Source organism: Astatotilapia calliptera, chromosome 17 (assembly GCF_964374335.1).
Source record: "Astatotilapia calliptera chromosome 17, fAstCal68.1, whole genome shotgun sequence".
Taxonomy (NCBI): domain Eukaryota; kingdom Metazoa; phylum Chordata; class Actinopteri; order Cichliformes; family Cichlidae; genus Astatotilapia; species Astatotilapia calliptera.
The window spans coordinates 26,051,434-26,067,486 of record NC_137438.1 but is presented as its reverse complement, the minus strand read 5'-3'; the positions used below and the strand labels follow the sequence as shown (position 1 = coordinate 26,067,486).

At 41.6% G+C, this 16,053-nt stretch overlaps 1 protein-coding gene across 1 annotated transcript; it reads right to left on the bottom strand.

Moving 5' to 3' along the window:
- Positions 1-1,200: 1,200 nt before the first annotated feature.
- On the bottom strand, positions 1,201-16,053 carry gnai1 (guanine nucleotide binding protein (G protein), alpha inhibiting activity polypeptide 1). The gene is made up of 10 exons (XM_080291202.1): positions 15,918-16,053; positions 15,595-15,754; positions 9,641-9,683; positions 7,638-7,779; positions 7,162-7,319; positions 5,451-5,579; positions 4,048-4,177; positions 3,691-3,844; positions 2,861-3,082; positions 1,201-2,407 (listed from the first exon to the last, which is right to left on the bottom strand). The coding sequence occupies exons 2-9, from the start codon at positions 15,710-15,712 to the stop codon at positions 2,892-2,894; spliced, it is 1,065 nt and encodes a 354-aa protein (XP_080147328.1). The 5' UTR covers positions 15,713-15,754; positions 15,918-16,053; the 3' UTR covers positions 1,201-2,407; positions 2,861-2,891.

The following is a 16,053-nucleotide window of genomic DNA, read 5'->3' as shown; positions in this document are numbered from 1 at the left end:
TCTTCCCACATGGTGGAAGGTCTCTTAAAGCAATCTTTTTTGCGCCACGGACCAGTTTATGCCCAACAATATTTTCACGGACCGGCCTTTAAGGTGTCGCGGAAAAATACAACAAAATAAAACTAGTACCGGTACCGAAAAAAAGAAGATTTATTCATAACACACGTGAAAAGACCCAGGAAAACAGAGTTAAAGATAAAAACGATAACAAAATAACGCTGAAAACCGATAAAAACCCTGAAAACCATACATTTCACACCTGAGCCTCAACTCTCGCGGCCCGGTACCAAACGACTCATGGACCGGTACTGGTCCGAGGCCCGGGGGTTGGGGACCACTGTCTTAAAGCCATTTCTAAACAGCAAGTTCCAAGATGATCATTTCCAACAACTGCACAATAATACGAGTTATTTGGCTACAGACCACTTTGCCAAGGTCTGAAATAAAACCCAAATGGTTCCCCTAAGATTAGAAGAAATTAGGATGTTCAGGAGTAACCCAGGAACCACCAAGGTTCAAACCTGCAATTCATTCCTGGAACACCAGGAATACATCACTGTCCACAATAAAGTTTTCGATCTTTATGGACTGAGTTTGCTGACTAAGGAAAAAGTCCCTGTTCCAAAACAGACACCCTAAAGCTTCAATGAAATTTGCCGCTGCACATATGGGTCAAGCCAAATGCCTTCAGGAGTAAACCTGAGGCTTTCAAACCCAAGTACCACCTGTCAAGCATGGTGGTGGTAGTATCATCCCAAACACAGATCCAAACTCTTTTTGGAATGGGAAGCATCTGAAATGACCTTCCTGAAGACCCAACAACCCTACTGAAAGAAAGCTCTGTGGCAAGAAACAAATCAATTTAAATTAACTCCACCAATTCTGCCAAGAGTGGTCAACATCCGGCCAAGTGTGTGGTTGAGTTGCAAATTGCTAAGGGACTAAATTTGAGCCTATATGTATACATTTGATTGTTTTTTTACAGTAATTAAAGATGTATGCTGTTTGATCATGTAAAAAGCCCCAACTTACCATGACGTTCGTGCCCATGAATGTATGTAACCTTTGGTAGACTAGAAAAAAAGATGTTTTTAAATCATTTTAGTAACCCTGTAAACTTTAGTCATCAGGGAAAAAAAAAAAAAAAAGAAAAGCCCCCAGATGTCAAAGAAAGTCATTATATACGATACAGCAGCCACATTGTTTGTAAATGGTTTTTATTAGCAAAATAAGGGAGATGAGTCTACAAAGATTCTCCTTCCACGGAGAACATACATACACTGACAGTTGTGGCAGTTTCTTTATATGAACAGATCCAGGATGACATTTTACATCACTCTCTTGCCAAAGTATTGCTGATCTATGATAACAGACCAGGCTTCCTTGACCATCACAGTTTCCAGGATCCTGAAGCAGTGTCTCTACTCTCAAAAATCATCATCAGCCAGGATCCAAGAACAGCGCCTGAATTTTAAAACATTTCAGACCTCATCCTCACCTTCATAATCTATTCTGAGATTTAGTTTCTCTTCTCAACACCAAATTCTCCATAGCCCCCCCCCCCCCCAAAAAAATACATTAAAATATACAGTAAAATGTGCCTACTCTGGTCTTAGTACTTAAAACACTTAAGCATATTATAAGCTCAGTGCCTCAGCTAACCATTTTTTGAATGTTTGGGAAGAATGGATATTTTACAGATAGTTTAAAAACCAGGACCCCATATTTGTGGGGTAAATGTAACAATATAGATCGCAGTATTGTACTGTGTGATTGGCTGACGAGGCCTTCCATTGTCAGGGTGGGTGGGAATTAGGGGACCGTGGAGGCTACATGTTGGTCACAATGGAGACCCATGTACCTTATAAACTAGAGGTAAATCCTCCTGAAAGCTCAGTGGTGTGCACACAGAAGATAGCAGAGACACTAACATATGAAAACAGTTTACCTCTTAATGACTAGAACAATTCAGCAGGCAAAAGAACAAGCATTTGTACTACGACCGCAGTAAAAGGCATGCGAAGGCACAAGTACCAACAAACTGGACTCAAAGGTTGCACCCCTTTTCTTCCCTTTTGGTTGCGGGGAAGGGAGAAAAGAAGCATTTCCATCAACAGTGAAGTTTCATTTTCCAGAGACAGTGGCAGAAGGAACAGCAAAAAAAAGAAAGAAAAAAGATCTTTCTCAAAAACAGAAAAACAAAAAAGATGAAAAGAATTTTGCAGTGACGCCTTTACAATGATACAAACATCCTACACAAATGTAACGCTAGTTCCAAAGGTTCCAAGACGAAAAACATAAATAAAGCTGTTAAAAGTGGCATATAGTACAGCACTGGTCCGTGACTGATTTTCCCCATTCTTCTCATCTTCCCCACTAAAGATGCACAATAAGCTGGCTCCACTGCCTGAGGACACAAGGGGAGAAATAAAGAAACATGAAAGACGAGTAGATGGAGGAGGGGTGGTGGTTTAAGGAGAGGCTTTGCAGACCTCGACCTTGCCGCTATCGTTTCACATGCATCTAAATTAAGCAGAAAATGAATTCAAGCCTTTGAAAATAAGACGGCACAAATTTGCACACATCATTGATTAAATGATGGATTATTTTCCTTCTTTATGCTCTGAATACTTATATTCTGGAAACAAAAATACACACATACACACACACACACACACACACACACACACACACACAAAAGTAAGTTTTTAATCATCATGGAAAGATGTAGATATTCAAATAAGGCTCCAGTGGTTTACTCAACTCCCACTCCATCCTGGTGAGCACATAAGCAGTTGTATTCCTTATATGTGCCCTCATCCATGACACACGTGTGCGCCACATGTGAGGGCTTACTTACCAATAATAATAATAAAAAAAGGTTGTCATCTTCAGAAGAGTCCACAGTCTTTCAGGTTGTTCTTGATAATGACGTCAGTAACAGCGTCAAAGACAAACTGCACGTTCTTGGTATCTGTGGCGCAGGTGAAGTGGGTGTAAATCTCCTTGGTGTCCTTCCTCTTGTTCAGGTCCTCAAACTGACACTGGATGTAGGCAGCTGCTTCCTCGTACGTGTTGGAGCCTGAGAAAGACGAGGAGGTGGAAGTGAAGTAGCCCGGGAAGTTACCATGTAAGGAAGGGACAGGGAAAGCGTAATTTTTGTACGGTGCTAGGAAATGAATAGCATGGCTGGGCTTTATCCTGCTAAGTGTGCTTCCTTTGTATGAAAAAAAGAAGAAGAAATAAATGGCTAAATTGTTATGCCAAATGCTGGTATGGCCCTACATCATGATCAGGACATCCCTAATGGCTATAATGCTTTGATAATCCACTAATTAGGATGCATTTGAATTATTGTGTATAAAAAGCAGAGATTGAAAAGAAAATTCGGCAGGTTTATGTAGACGAACATGCTGGGTTGAAGCAATAATTTGAGAAGGTTACTGGTGGTGGCCAACAAGTAGTCTGGCACATAGATGCTACACAAAAACAACATTTGGGTTAAGACTGATTACTGAGATTCAAAGATCGAGTGGTGGGCAGATTATCTCTTAGCTATAACTTTGTATTTAGCAGGAAAGTAAACAGTTTTAAAATCTGCCGTAAGACTTTGTTTTATAACAACACCAACTGAGGGTATCCTGAGCACAATGTGAATCGATGAAAAAGGCTTTTTACTGCCAGACTCACCAGCGTATTCTGGGTAGCAGATGGTAAGAGGGCTCTTCTTGATTTTCTCTTCAAACAGGTCCTTCTTATTGAGGAAGAGGATAATGGAGGTGTCTGTGAACCACTTGTTGTTGCAGATGCTGTCAAACAGCTTCATGCTCTCGTGCATTCGGTTCTGAGGAGAAAAAGGAAAGTGACGATGGGTCTTTGTGCTTCGCTCAGTGATCCACGAAGATGTCACGAGTGGAACCGATCCTTCGCTTCTACTTCTATGACCATTGTGATTATAATACGCAAAGACAAAGTTCCTGCTGTGTGTGAACATAGAGTGCCTGCTATTATGTCATGTTCCATGAGTCACACAGCTGAACCACTCACCATCTCTTCATCCTCAGCCAGCACCAAGTCATAATCACTGAGAGCCACGCAGAAGATGATGGCCGTCACACCCTCAAAGCAGTGGATCCACTTCTTCCTCTCAGACCGCTGACCTCCTACATCAAACATTCTGGGTTGAAGACAGGAGTGGGATCGTGTGAGCATGTTCCTCAGCATGACAGCTTACATTAGAGATAGTGCTTGTGAAATCCAGAGGTTTACAAAAAAAAAAAAAAGACTACTATGGCGAGTAGTGATAAAAGTACAGAAAACAAATGACTTTGTGGTTATAAATGAAAGATGAACTTTAAAAACATTACTACAGAAAACACTGAGGCATACAACAAGTATAAACACAAAGAGAGATTGAGAATAACCAAACCAGGCAACTCGTACTAGTTTCCTTTTCATGCAATATTACAGTGAATTACACATTCAACTTGCTAACTAAGCTAGCTTCATGAGACTAGTGTTATTTAACTCCACAGACATACCCTTATGGTAACATCTGGCTGACAAAACAAAACAAAAATAAAAAAACAAAAAGACAGCTAAAGCCAAAATGCCAAGCTTGAGCCAGATGTGATGGTGGCTACTTCCATCTTTCATATACAGGCTATCAGAAAAGCACTTTTCTGGTTTTACTTGAGAGGGCAATGTAGGTACTTCAATTCGTGAACAGGACTATGATTTTCAATTAAGGCTCATCACAGATATCACTTTATATCTACAGTTTTTTCCACATTTTTAAGAAAATCAATCTGAGCATACATTACGTGAGACACCCTTGTGCACCGATGTACAAAAACACACAGCTGTAGTGCAATAAGAAATATCAAGGGAACCATTCAAGGCCTCATTTAGCTTCTGTAATAGCTCCTACTGGTGTATAAAACTGCACAAGTCCCATCTGGAAATACTTTAGTTTTAAAGATGGAACAGGAGGCGGGCTTTTGAAAGGAAATTAAACCATACTTGGTGTTCAGATTAAATTGGAAGCAAATTCAACCAGATGAGTACCTAAACTAAATAAATACTTTGTTCTTGAGAAAACCTGTAAACTCCCGCATTACATAAAGCAATATCTACTTTGGCTTTTGTAAGTGAAGTGTGCTTTTATGGAGCTAATTACAGCGATGTGACGCTGAATTGGCTAAAAACATTCCTGGTATCATGACATCACCAAACCTCCTGCGCTCACTTCCTGTCTGTGTACATTAAAAGAGGGTGACAACTGAGTCATCGCTGATGTGCGCAACACCTTCGCAGACTGTGTCACAACTTACAGCTGTGAATGCATAAAGGGAATTTCTTTTGGAGTGAATGAGTCAGTAACAGGAAGGAAAACTAATTAAGACATCTTGTAAAACACTCTGAGCCAGTTGTTACAACAAAATTCTCACTTGAAGTGCAGGTCCTTAAATGTGAAGTGCGTCTCAACAATGCCCGTGGTTTTCACTCGGGTCCTCAGGACATCCTGCTGAGTTGGGATGTAGGTGGCCTGGGATATCCTGTCCAAATCGTTCAAGTAGCTGAGAGAAGGACATAAAGAAAAGGACATGAGGAGGGGAGGGTTGGAGAAAATGGATCAAGGTCACCTGTCTCTGCTCCCAGTGCAGGGAGGTGAAAACCAGGTTAGATTCTATATTCTGGTCATAAAACTAGTCATTTTATGTACACATTTCAATACAGCCCTGTTTTACACATTTGAATTCAGTTTTTCAGTAGAGACAAAACAACAACAACAAAAAAAGAGGAAGCTAGTGACAGTATAGAGCATTTGCCATTGTGTCTAAATTTAACAGTGGTTTTGTGGTTAGAGCTGTTGCCTCACAGCAAACAGGACCTTGGTTTTAATCTAAGTCCTGCTCTTTTTCAGTGGGGAGTGTACATTGTTTTCGCTGGTTGCGGGGTTCCCTTCTATGTGCTTTGATCCCTCCTACAGTCCTAACAACTTGCAGCTGAATTGGAAACTCCCTACGTGTGAGTGCGATTGTCTCTGTGCATTAGCCCTGTAATAAACCAGCCATCTGTCCAGGGTGCTGTCCCACATTTTGTCAAATAAAGTACCTGCTGGGATAGACTCTCATTACCTTGTATGGGAATAGCTGTGTACTGAAAATAGAAGGGTGGAATTCTATTTATTCTTTATCACTTCGAGTAGGTTTTTGCTTTCTCGACAAAATTCTTGGACATCAGTGCAAACAAAAACAACATTCTCTGCTGACTGTAGTGCTGCAACACATGTATGAAGATAGAACATTTTGCAAACAGAGTAGAAATATTTTTAATCTTTTAAAATATGCAATACCGTTAAGTATATTAGACAAACTAAACACACTTTGGATGCATTACGTTTTAAGTTGATACCTCAAGGTTACTGGTGATAATTTAAAAGGAAGGAGGGGGGATTAGTAACCTGTAGTTGTTAGCAGAAGCAAAGTAATCTCAATTTCATGCAGACAAGCCTGCTGTTTGTCCTGCAGGATATTATGTGGAGTGAAAAAAAAATAATTCAGAAAAGCCCCTGGACAGCAGGATAAGCGGAACTAATTAGAAAATGGACAACTGCTGCAATATAACTGCTGATGTTTGCTCTATAGAAGCAAAACAAGGTAGATGGCTTTCCAACCCTGAAAAATAATAAAAGGAAAAAAAAAAAGCTGCCTTGTGATAGAATTTGTTGAAGTGCCAGGGGCAATATATGCTAGGTTCCAACTAGTAAAGACATGTTCAGCTACAGAAATTTCTTTTTTTTTTTTTTTACTGAGTTTTTAAAATCTTTAAGCATGTGCTAAATGTTCCTGTGCTGAAGGAGAAGGTCAAAGATTAAATAGTCTTTGCAGCCATCGCTCTTCAGGCACGGTAGTAAATATTGACAGATTAAAAGTCCAGACACATCAGCCATACAAGTAGCTCTCTGAGTATGGTTGAAGGTTGGGGCAGCGTGTGTCTGGCTTCTGTGTTTACAGTGGAAACGCGCTCATTTTGGGCTCCTGGTCATCGGACGTGAAAGACTTTGTCATCGCCCGTCTTTTCTGCCGATGACTCACGGCTGTGGTGAACCCGGCGATTATTAACGTGGTTGCTTATGTGTTGGACTGCGTGACTCACTATGCTGCCGAGTCGTTGAGCTGATATTCGCGGGAGCGGCTGAAGCAGGCTTGAACACCTCCGTCCTTCCAGAGTCGCTTGATGACACCGGCCAGCTCAGCTGTCATGAAGCCTTCCTCTGCTGAGCCCGCCAGCACAAACAGTTGCCGTGCATCATCCTGAGAGAGGAGTCGGGGTGGTGTCAATATCATAAATCAGCCATCTCAGTCATTACACCACCATTGTGATTCACATGAGCTATCAAGCTAAAACACCAGTCACATTTTAAATACATCGCAGGGAAAGCTACAAATTAAAAGACCCAAATAAATGACCCTACTATTTTTATAATGTTATGTTGAAGGGCGTGTAAGCAGACTATTGTTCCTATTGACAGTGATCACTTAATGTAACTACCTGCTTGTTTCCCCAACACCACAAATTTACTTTGGGTTTCTACTCTAAACAGACCAAATTACAATCTTCTCTCTACTCACAGCTCTTGCTGGGTCACCGAAGTCGATCTTGAGGCGCCCCATGGCTCTGATGATGGCGATTATGGACTGGATAGTGTTGCTGTAGACCACAGCCTTGTACTGCTTGCATTCCTCTTCTGAGTAGCCTGCCTCATGGATGATCCTGTAGAGAAGGGGGGGGGGGGTACTGGTTAGCAGTGGGCCTAACCAATTCTTCCTGCTGAATGATGTACAATTTTTTTTAATCATTTTTAGAAATCCTTCTTCCTCTTTAGCTCAAATTTAGTATCGCTTAAAAAAAAAAATCCCCATCTGCACAAATACTGCCTGGCCACAGTGGCCCTGAACTCTTTGCTCCTCATTTCTGGCTGCAGGAATTATTATCCAGGGAAAAGAAGCTTTTATTCACCCTCTTATAGTTGCACTCAGTGTTGGTTACTAGACAAAAGCATCAGCTGAATTCATGCTACGTAAAAATAATATCTTGAAGTTCTTTCAGTTTATTTCGCACAAAAATTCTGAATAGAGCTTTGGTTTTGCTGCTCAGAAGGAAAGGCTTTATGCCATACTTCTGGCAGTCTGCAAAGCCACCTAAAAGCCCCAAACCAACAATGCGTCAGTCAGTCTTTCGGCAAATTCCATCTTCCTTACACCATCGCTGGCTTTCAGCCCTGAGTCCATCTTTTGCTCCTGAAGATGGGAGCTCTTTTAATGTTGGTTAACTTAAAGTGCCCATTTTCACTGAAACACATCACCCACTGGAATCAGGTGGCTCCAGTGTTTTGGTCTGTTTTTGAAGTGCTTAAAAACATGATAGTGCAGATGTAAGCCACAAGCAGAAAGATTAATCTGCCTTTTATTTTCTTAAATATCATTTTATTATTATCATCATTTTGTCTATAAAATAATAGAAAATCGTTAAAAATGATAATCGTCATTTCCTAAAGCATTTTTTTGGTTTTGCAGATTAACCCACCAAACCCTCACAAATTGGAGCTGAACCTCGAACAAAACCCAGAGAAGAATGGTGGTTGCTGAACCATGAAAAATACAAACCAATGGTATTACAGCATTGACGTCTAAGCACAGAAAAGGTTCATAACATCCTTAACTGCGTGATGGTGGTCACATCTACTCATTATAGTTTAGATATTATATTCTGACTGTATCGTTAGCATGATCTTTGTTAAAGAGTGCAGGTCGGGGGAGACAGAGACGCCGATCACATTGGGACTGACTGAAACTGACGCTGGCTTCAAAATAACTGCCTGGTTGCATTACAAAGAATGCTTCAGTGGCAAGACTTGCTCCTAGAAGGCTTTAATTTAACTAATCAAATGACTAAAGAGCCTTCAGCCAGTTATTTGAACTGTTCCAGCTTTACTTATCAGATGATGTAATTATTCATTTTGTCTTTTAACTGAATTTCTTTAGACCAGCTACAAACACACAATTCAGCTCTATTAACACTACACTAAACATAATGTAAACACTTTCCTTAAATCACTGTTTAAATCTGTCTGGGGACTGAATGATGATCTCTTGCTTGTCAATAACAAATAAAGTAATATTACAGTAGGACAGGTGCTGTAAAAAAACAAAAAAAAAAACAAAAAAAAACAAAAAAAACAAACAAAAAAAACCAAAAAAAAACTGTACAAATATATTGTGCTTCTGAGATGTGGATGGCTGGTGATTGACGATGCAGCCATAAACATTTATCAAAAATGTATTTCATATGCAGGACATTCGCACGCACGCACTGATGTATGCTGCTGTGTTGTTTCCATGACCATTATGCATGACACCTGTTTGTACTGCAACTTGCAGGGCGTATTACCACCCATAGAGACTATGATGGGTGTTTGACACTGTTTAGCTGAGGAAAATGAATACTCTTCCAGTGTGTAATCTAGTGTGGTGTCAGTTGTGCATCTCATCAGAGAAGCCAGTGGAAGAAGAAAAAATAGAAGCGAGAATGGAGTTCATTTTGCTCGTTCAGTACAGGAGAGAAATGTACTCACTTCATCTGCTTGACAATTGTGCTTTTCCCTGATTCGCCAGCACCTGGAAAAGACAAAACATAAATAAATAAATACAAAAGTGGACTTTACTTGAATATATCTGAAACCAACCCTTATATTAACCAGCCCACGAAAGTCTATGCCTTTACACGAGGATTCAGTGCGACCAAACAGCATGACGGGAAACCGTGAAAACGCAATCTGATACACGATCACGTCAACCAAAGGACAACTCCTAAACAACACTGTGATTGTATGAGTGCGCTTTGAGGTCTGTACATGACTTTAGCGTTTAGGTTAAAGATTCTCTCTCAGCTCCGGGCAGTTACAGCCTCTAATACCCTGATTCTTAAATCCCCAAAAATGGGACTGAATCTGTTGCTCTGTAAGCTGAATGCTCGCCTGGGATTTCTATCAGCATTTTGTTCACTTGGTATGAAGGCCGTGGGCGCATAACTAATGATAAGGAATTATTGACAGCAGCAGTGAGGTGCCTTTTCAGGATGGCAAGACACTAGGCGCTGACCACTAATCAGATTGACGTCAGTTTCCTTGATTGATGAGACAATACTAGTGGTGGAGTAGCGGGTGCTCATGAAGAGAATGCAACCGTCGGCATGGCTTTTGTGGATCTCGAAAACCTCACAGTGTCATGATGACTCCTCTCGTTATTTCTGAGCCACAGTCACCTGAAGAGACCATGTGGCTCTGTGTGGGTCACATGTGGGTTTTGACTGCAAGTCCACTACCTATAACACATCCTTCTGCTCCCTTTCCTCTACCACACCAGTCCAGTGGGTGCGCCCTTTTACTGATATTTCTCTTTCACCGATAAAAGCCCATATGCGATATCTTTACAAACCACATTCATTAGACTTGCGTGCTCTAATGGGTATTACCATAAACTACATCAGAACTGCTAATGCACAATCAATGTCCTCATATTACATATATATAGTGAAGCAATTGGCCACTTCTTGTTGACGTAACACTCCTCTGCCAGTAGGGAAGGTGTTCCTAACCACTAAAGCGTGGCCATTCCCCCAAGTAAACACCCACAGCTCCTCTCTGTCAGCCCTAGAAACAGAATAAGAGGAAGTGGAATCATATCATGAAATCTACCACTATCTTTTACCTCGTGATGGAGTCAGCAGGGACAACATGGTGTGCTCTTGCATAATAAATCACCCACTTAATCTAGTTCCACTTTCTTTGTGATTGCAAAAACAAAACGACGAAGAAGAAGAAGAAAAAAGGGACATATTGCATTTTTTAGTGCCACTTCTTGTCCAGCCTGCCTTATGCAGTAAGACAGCATTATTTATAAAAACAAAATAAATACGTGTGTGTGTGTGTATGTGTATATATATATATATATATATATATATATATATATATATATACATACATACACACATACACATACATACTTACTGCAGTATACACAGCTTGTGACTGCATTCCTGCGAACTTTCCTTCAGTAACAGCTGCATGCTGGCAGAGCACTGGCACTTCACCTTCAGTATAATTGGACGAAATTCACCTGAGGACACATTATTTTAATTACGTGTCACCACTCGGGTGCTGGAGCGCCCCGAGGGGGTTGACGGTGCAGTGGCAGCTCCCCGTGCTCCGAGGCCAAAACACTCGGCTGTGTGAAGCCCTGCAGGACTTGCGCACAGACGGTGCAACCGCTGTTGCCTGAGCATGGCTTGCTGGTGAGCTGGCACAGTTGCACCCCTCGGCCTGCCCAAGACCCATTTTGACAATGTCGCTGGGAGTACTTTCCTACAGAAAGGTTGCACTAAGCTTGAAATAGTTAAGAGCTGAGAAGAATCAGTTAATTAAAATCAGCAATTACTGATCATTCGGGATTAAGAATGACCATATTTCGGTACCCTTTTAGAGGGATTCCTTCATATTCAAGACGACAAATTATCAGTGACTCTTGAGCGAACTGTTGCTTAAATTCAGTGCAAATCACGAGAAGAACTTTCTTTATTATTACACCAAAGAAAGTTTAAAAAAGACATCTATGAAACATAAGCCACGTGTTTATACAAGTGAATTGACCCTGGTGTCTCAACAGCGACATAATCAGGGTGTGGCTTTCGTCAAAGTCTCACTATTTGAGGAACATAGAGAGAAAGTCGAACCGACTCGCTCTCTCCTTCACTCACACACACAGACCTTTAAGGGTTACTTTAGAACCACGGGCCTGACCTATCGCTCTTCATGCAGAGTCATGTTACACGCCCACAGCTTTGATACACCCACCCTAAAACAGCTAGAGTCAGAACCACTGGAGCAGCTGGTTTCTGTTTCTAGTGGTTCAAACTATTTTAGGAAAATTCGAGCAAACCCTTGCAGTGAAAATTGTGGTTTTCTTCCCCCCCTCTCTACTTCTTCCACTGAGAACAGAGCCGTTTCTATCTACTGACCACAAACACATCTTCCCTCCTGGACCCTAGTTGGTCCTTTCCTCAAGTAGGGAGATGGGGAGGATATTTTAGAAGAATGTGATTAAAACGGCTGCCGTGGCCGGGCTGTCTCATTTATAGATTAACCATATGTTGCTGATAAATGTTGTGGAGAATGAGTAATGCGATACATGCAAACCAAAATTGCAGTTAGTAAAAATTCTCTTCATTCGTGCTGGCTTTGGGCTCGGATCGATGGCATGAAGATAAATTTGTGTGGGTCATGGGGTTTAAGCAGTTCAGGGGCTCAAGGAGAGCTTATGAAGTTTGGCACAATGTGCTAAACACATTAGTGATGCCACATTAGCAGCAGGAGCCCAACACCACGGAACCCTTCCCTCTTTTAGTTTTCCACTCTTATTCAGCTGCACGCATGCTTCTTCCTCTTTTACATTCTCCCAGTCTCCTATAGTCATTTTCTCTTTATGATTTAATGTTCCTCTCACTCACTATCCAATTCCTCTTTTCCGCCCCCCTCCCCTCCTTCTCCCCCTTTCGGGGATTTAAGTATGAGTCACTTGTGAAGGATTCCAGGAGCCTCGGAGAGGTGCTACCCGCCGCGGGAAACGACCACGCTAAATCACAGAGATCGATCTGCCAAAAAAGAAAAATCGACAACTAAAAGATTGCTTACCACACGCACGCTGGCACAGACTGACCCATTCGATGTCTAATGTGCTTACAGCAATAAAAGAGTTATTTAACTACTTTGTCATCTCTGTTTACTGTGAGATGGGGGCCATCTTCAAGCCATCTTGCAAAACTGGTTTTATAATTAGTAAAAGAACAAAAACACGGGGGGAAAAATTGAAAGAGAGACCGATGACACGAGTCAGAAAAAGCCCGAGGTGTATTAATAAAATCTTCCCACAGTTGCGCGACAGCTATAGAACGAGTAATTAGGCTGAGGAGATTGTAATCTATTTTAGCATGTAGATATGAATAGTAGGATAATTGGGTCCTGGAGATGATGGAAATAAAATGAGAGCCATATTAAGACTAGAGCTAAATGAAAAATATGTTTCGCAGAAAAGACCACATTTCCTCACTCTGCGAGAGACACCTGAGCCTGCCAGCTGGTTTGGACTTGACGCCCTACAAAGATTCAAATCTTTTTTTTCATGCAAATTGAGTTTTGCTTTTTTACGTCAAGGCAATTATTCTTTGCTGCTGACAGGGAGAGACCATGAGCCTGTAATTAACATTTAGGACAGCGCTTGAAAACCAGGTGGTCATCACACCAAATTGTGGCCAAACTGTGGCCACCTGTTGTATACAAATATCTCGACACCGGGTTGAGGTCACCACCACAAGCTGCACAAAAGATTTAATGTTCTTTGAGTGCATCCAGAGGTATACAACAGCATCCCTGAATACACTGTTGACAGGGTGTGTTTAGAGAAAAGTATACTCATGAGTGGCTTGCAAATCACCAGCCTCAAGTCTACTCAGTGACTGTTTCTCTGCAAAGTAAACAATTCAAAAGCCCGACTCGGGTCCCCGTGCTTCACCGCACCGCAGCTTTTTTCATTTTTAATGCTCTCGTCATTAGCACTGTTCTCGTCTTACAGGTCCTCTTTTTCTTTTCTCTTGGCATCTAAAACTCTGTGTGTGTGTGTGTGTCACTTCAGGCAGGAACCTGAAGAGGCCGAGCGGGTTACCTGGCTACCACACTGAATGGATCAAACACAGATGACAGGTGATGGAGCCAAAGCAGCCACGAGTGGCGCCACGCGACCTATTCTATCAGAAACTGAGAAGTGCAAAAGTAGTGCCACATGTTTTTGTGTATGATACATGTTTAAAAAAATTAAAAAAAACTAAACTAAAACTAATATTCTTCCCTACAGCGACATAGCAGAAACTTGACCTTACTTGCTTGCTTTTACTCAGCAAGCCCCATCTGGCCTCCAAACACCGAAGGAATGCAACTGATCTGTAATGGGAAAATATGCACCTACTTGTACAAACAAAACCATACCCTAGTAAAAGCCAATTGTGTCCCATCAAGTTTTATACACACACACACACACACACACACACACACACACACACACACACACACACACACACACAGTTATCTTCATTCAAAAATTAAAAGTAATGGTAGAAAATCTGCTTCTGAATTGTGTGTGCCTTCTGTTAGGTATTTGCCTGCTACTGGCATTTCCCTCAGACTTTGTGTCCTGCTAACCCACATACCACATGTGTGCATGTCAACACTTCCCAAAGTGAGCCACCTAAAAAGGGTTGATGGAAAAGTTTTTCACCTGTGGTCTTTGTTTACAAGCAAAACAGTGCTTCCCCACATCTCAGCAACACTTTTAATCTACACACACGTCTAGCTACTAAATGGAAACCGTTCACATAATGGTACACGCAGGGTTGTCAGATGGAGCTAGGAAATGACAAAACACATGAAATAAACGCAACAAATCATAATTATGAAGTGTAATAGTTATCAGTGGGTGTGCTGTGCCATTTAAATTACATCTCTGAGGTCAGTGGCAATTTAACACAGCAACAGCATATACTAGGTGGATTCGGGTACACAAATGAAGATCAATCAAAAATGATCACTGCAAAGAAGTGGCATGAGGCCACTATATCTACATCAGCATCTAACTTCATACAACTTCGGTTGTAAGTTGATCGGTTACAGCTTTGTTTAAATGAGTTCTGCTAATGTTTATGTGGCTTCTCCTAACTGAATCAGCCTTTATTCTGGCCTCTTGATTACTGTAATTTTCTGCATTTGTTGCACAAGCTGTGTGCCTATTGCTTGCAACACGCCTGCTTACGTCTTCAGATGAGAACAAGGAAACAGTGTTATAAAATAGGAAACAATAGGAATTTAACCTATAACGTCCTGAAACGAATTAAGTAAAAACAAAAAAAAACAAAAAAAAAAACAGTTTTCAGTCACTCTGACTCAGGCCTGGGCCCCTAATGAGCCAAAGGCCTATTTTCACTGCACTGAACCGGACCAGACGAGAGGAAATGTGCCATTGTTGAAAGGATTTAGTCAATAAATTCTCCACGGAGACGGGCTGAAAGAATTAACGCCAACAGCTGGCAAAACAAAGAAAGAAAAATCTGCCATGCATGTGTAACCAAACTACAAAACTAACCCCTTAAAAAGCCAAATAAACGCAAAATGACATATCACTGGTATTTCGGCCACACTGGTGTCGTTTTTCCTTTTAAAAGGACAGGTTGTGTTACAAGTGAGAAGATTGGACGCTTAACTGTAGCTAGCAAGGAGGAGGGGTGTAAGCTAGCGATGCGGAAACTCAGCAACACTTCACAACTAATGTAATCTAACACAACCCCAACACTGACCATTAACCAGGGTGGTTAACGTGGGTTTCACAGCAGGGTGTGTTCCCAACCGTATCCTTTGAACTAGCAGTTCTGCGGGCGAACACACAGCGAAGTTCGTTCACCGCCCCCCTCCACCCCAATCTTCCTTACCGAGCAGCAGAAGCTTGACCTCCCTGGCTGCCTTCTCCCCGTCGTCCCGCAGATTTCTGTCGATCATTTTACTGCGCTCCACCGCAGCCTTGTCCTCGGTACTCAGTGTGCATCCCATCCTCGACTGTGTCCTTTAGACCCAGCTGGTGTCAAAGAATGTCTAAAATATCATATATACCCACATTAATTGGTTAATGCTGCCTTCACCCCGTACACACGCCCTTTTTTTAAATGACTGGCAATCGAGCTCTTCAGGGGGAAAGGGAAAGCGATTCGACTTTTCTTAAAAAAAAACAAACAGCAACAACTCAGTTTTTCTTCACCCGACTGAAATGTCCTCAGGTTGAAATCCGAGGGAAAGCTATTTCGACAGCGAAACAATTCCTTGCTGATGTCTCTCCCACCCGTTCGCCTCCATTCGTTGCAGCGCTTAGTACTGTGTGTGCAGTTGCGGGTGGT

Bases quoted from the DNA above. Each gene is read 5' to 3' on its own strand.
- gnai1 (XM_080291202.1), bottom strand. From the start codon at position 15,712: ATGGGATGCACACTGAGTACCGAGGACAAGGCTGCGGTGGAGCGCAGT. The intron at 5,580-7,161 runs GTGAGTCACGCA...TCCTTCTCTCAG, and splicing joins CTCAACGACTCGGCAGCATA to CTACTTGAACGATTTGGACA. The intron at 3,845-4,047 runs GTGAGTGGTTCA...TTTTCTCCTCAG, and splicing joins TGGCTGAGGATGAAGAGATG to AACCGAATGCACGAGAGCAT.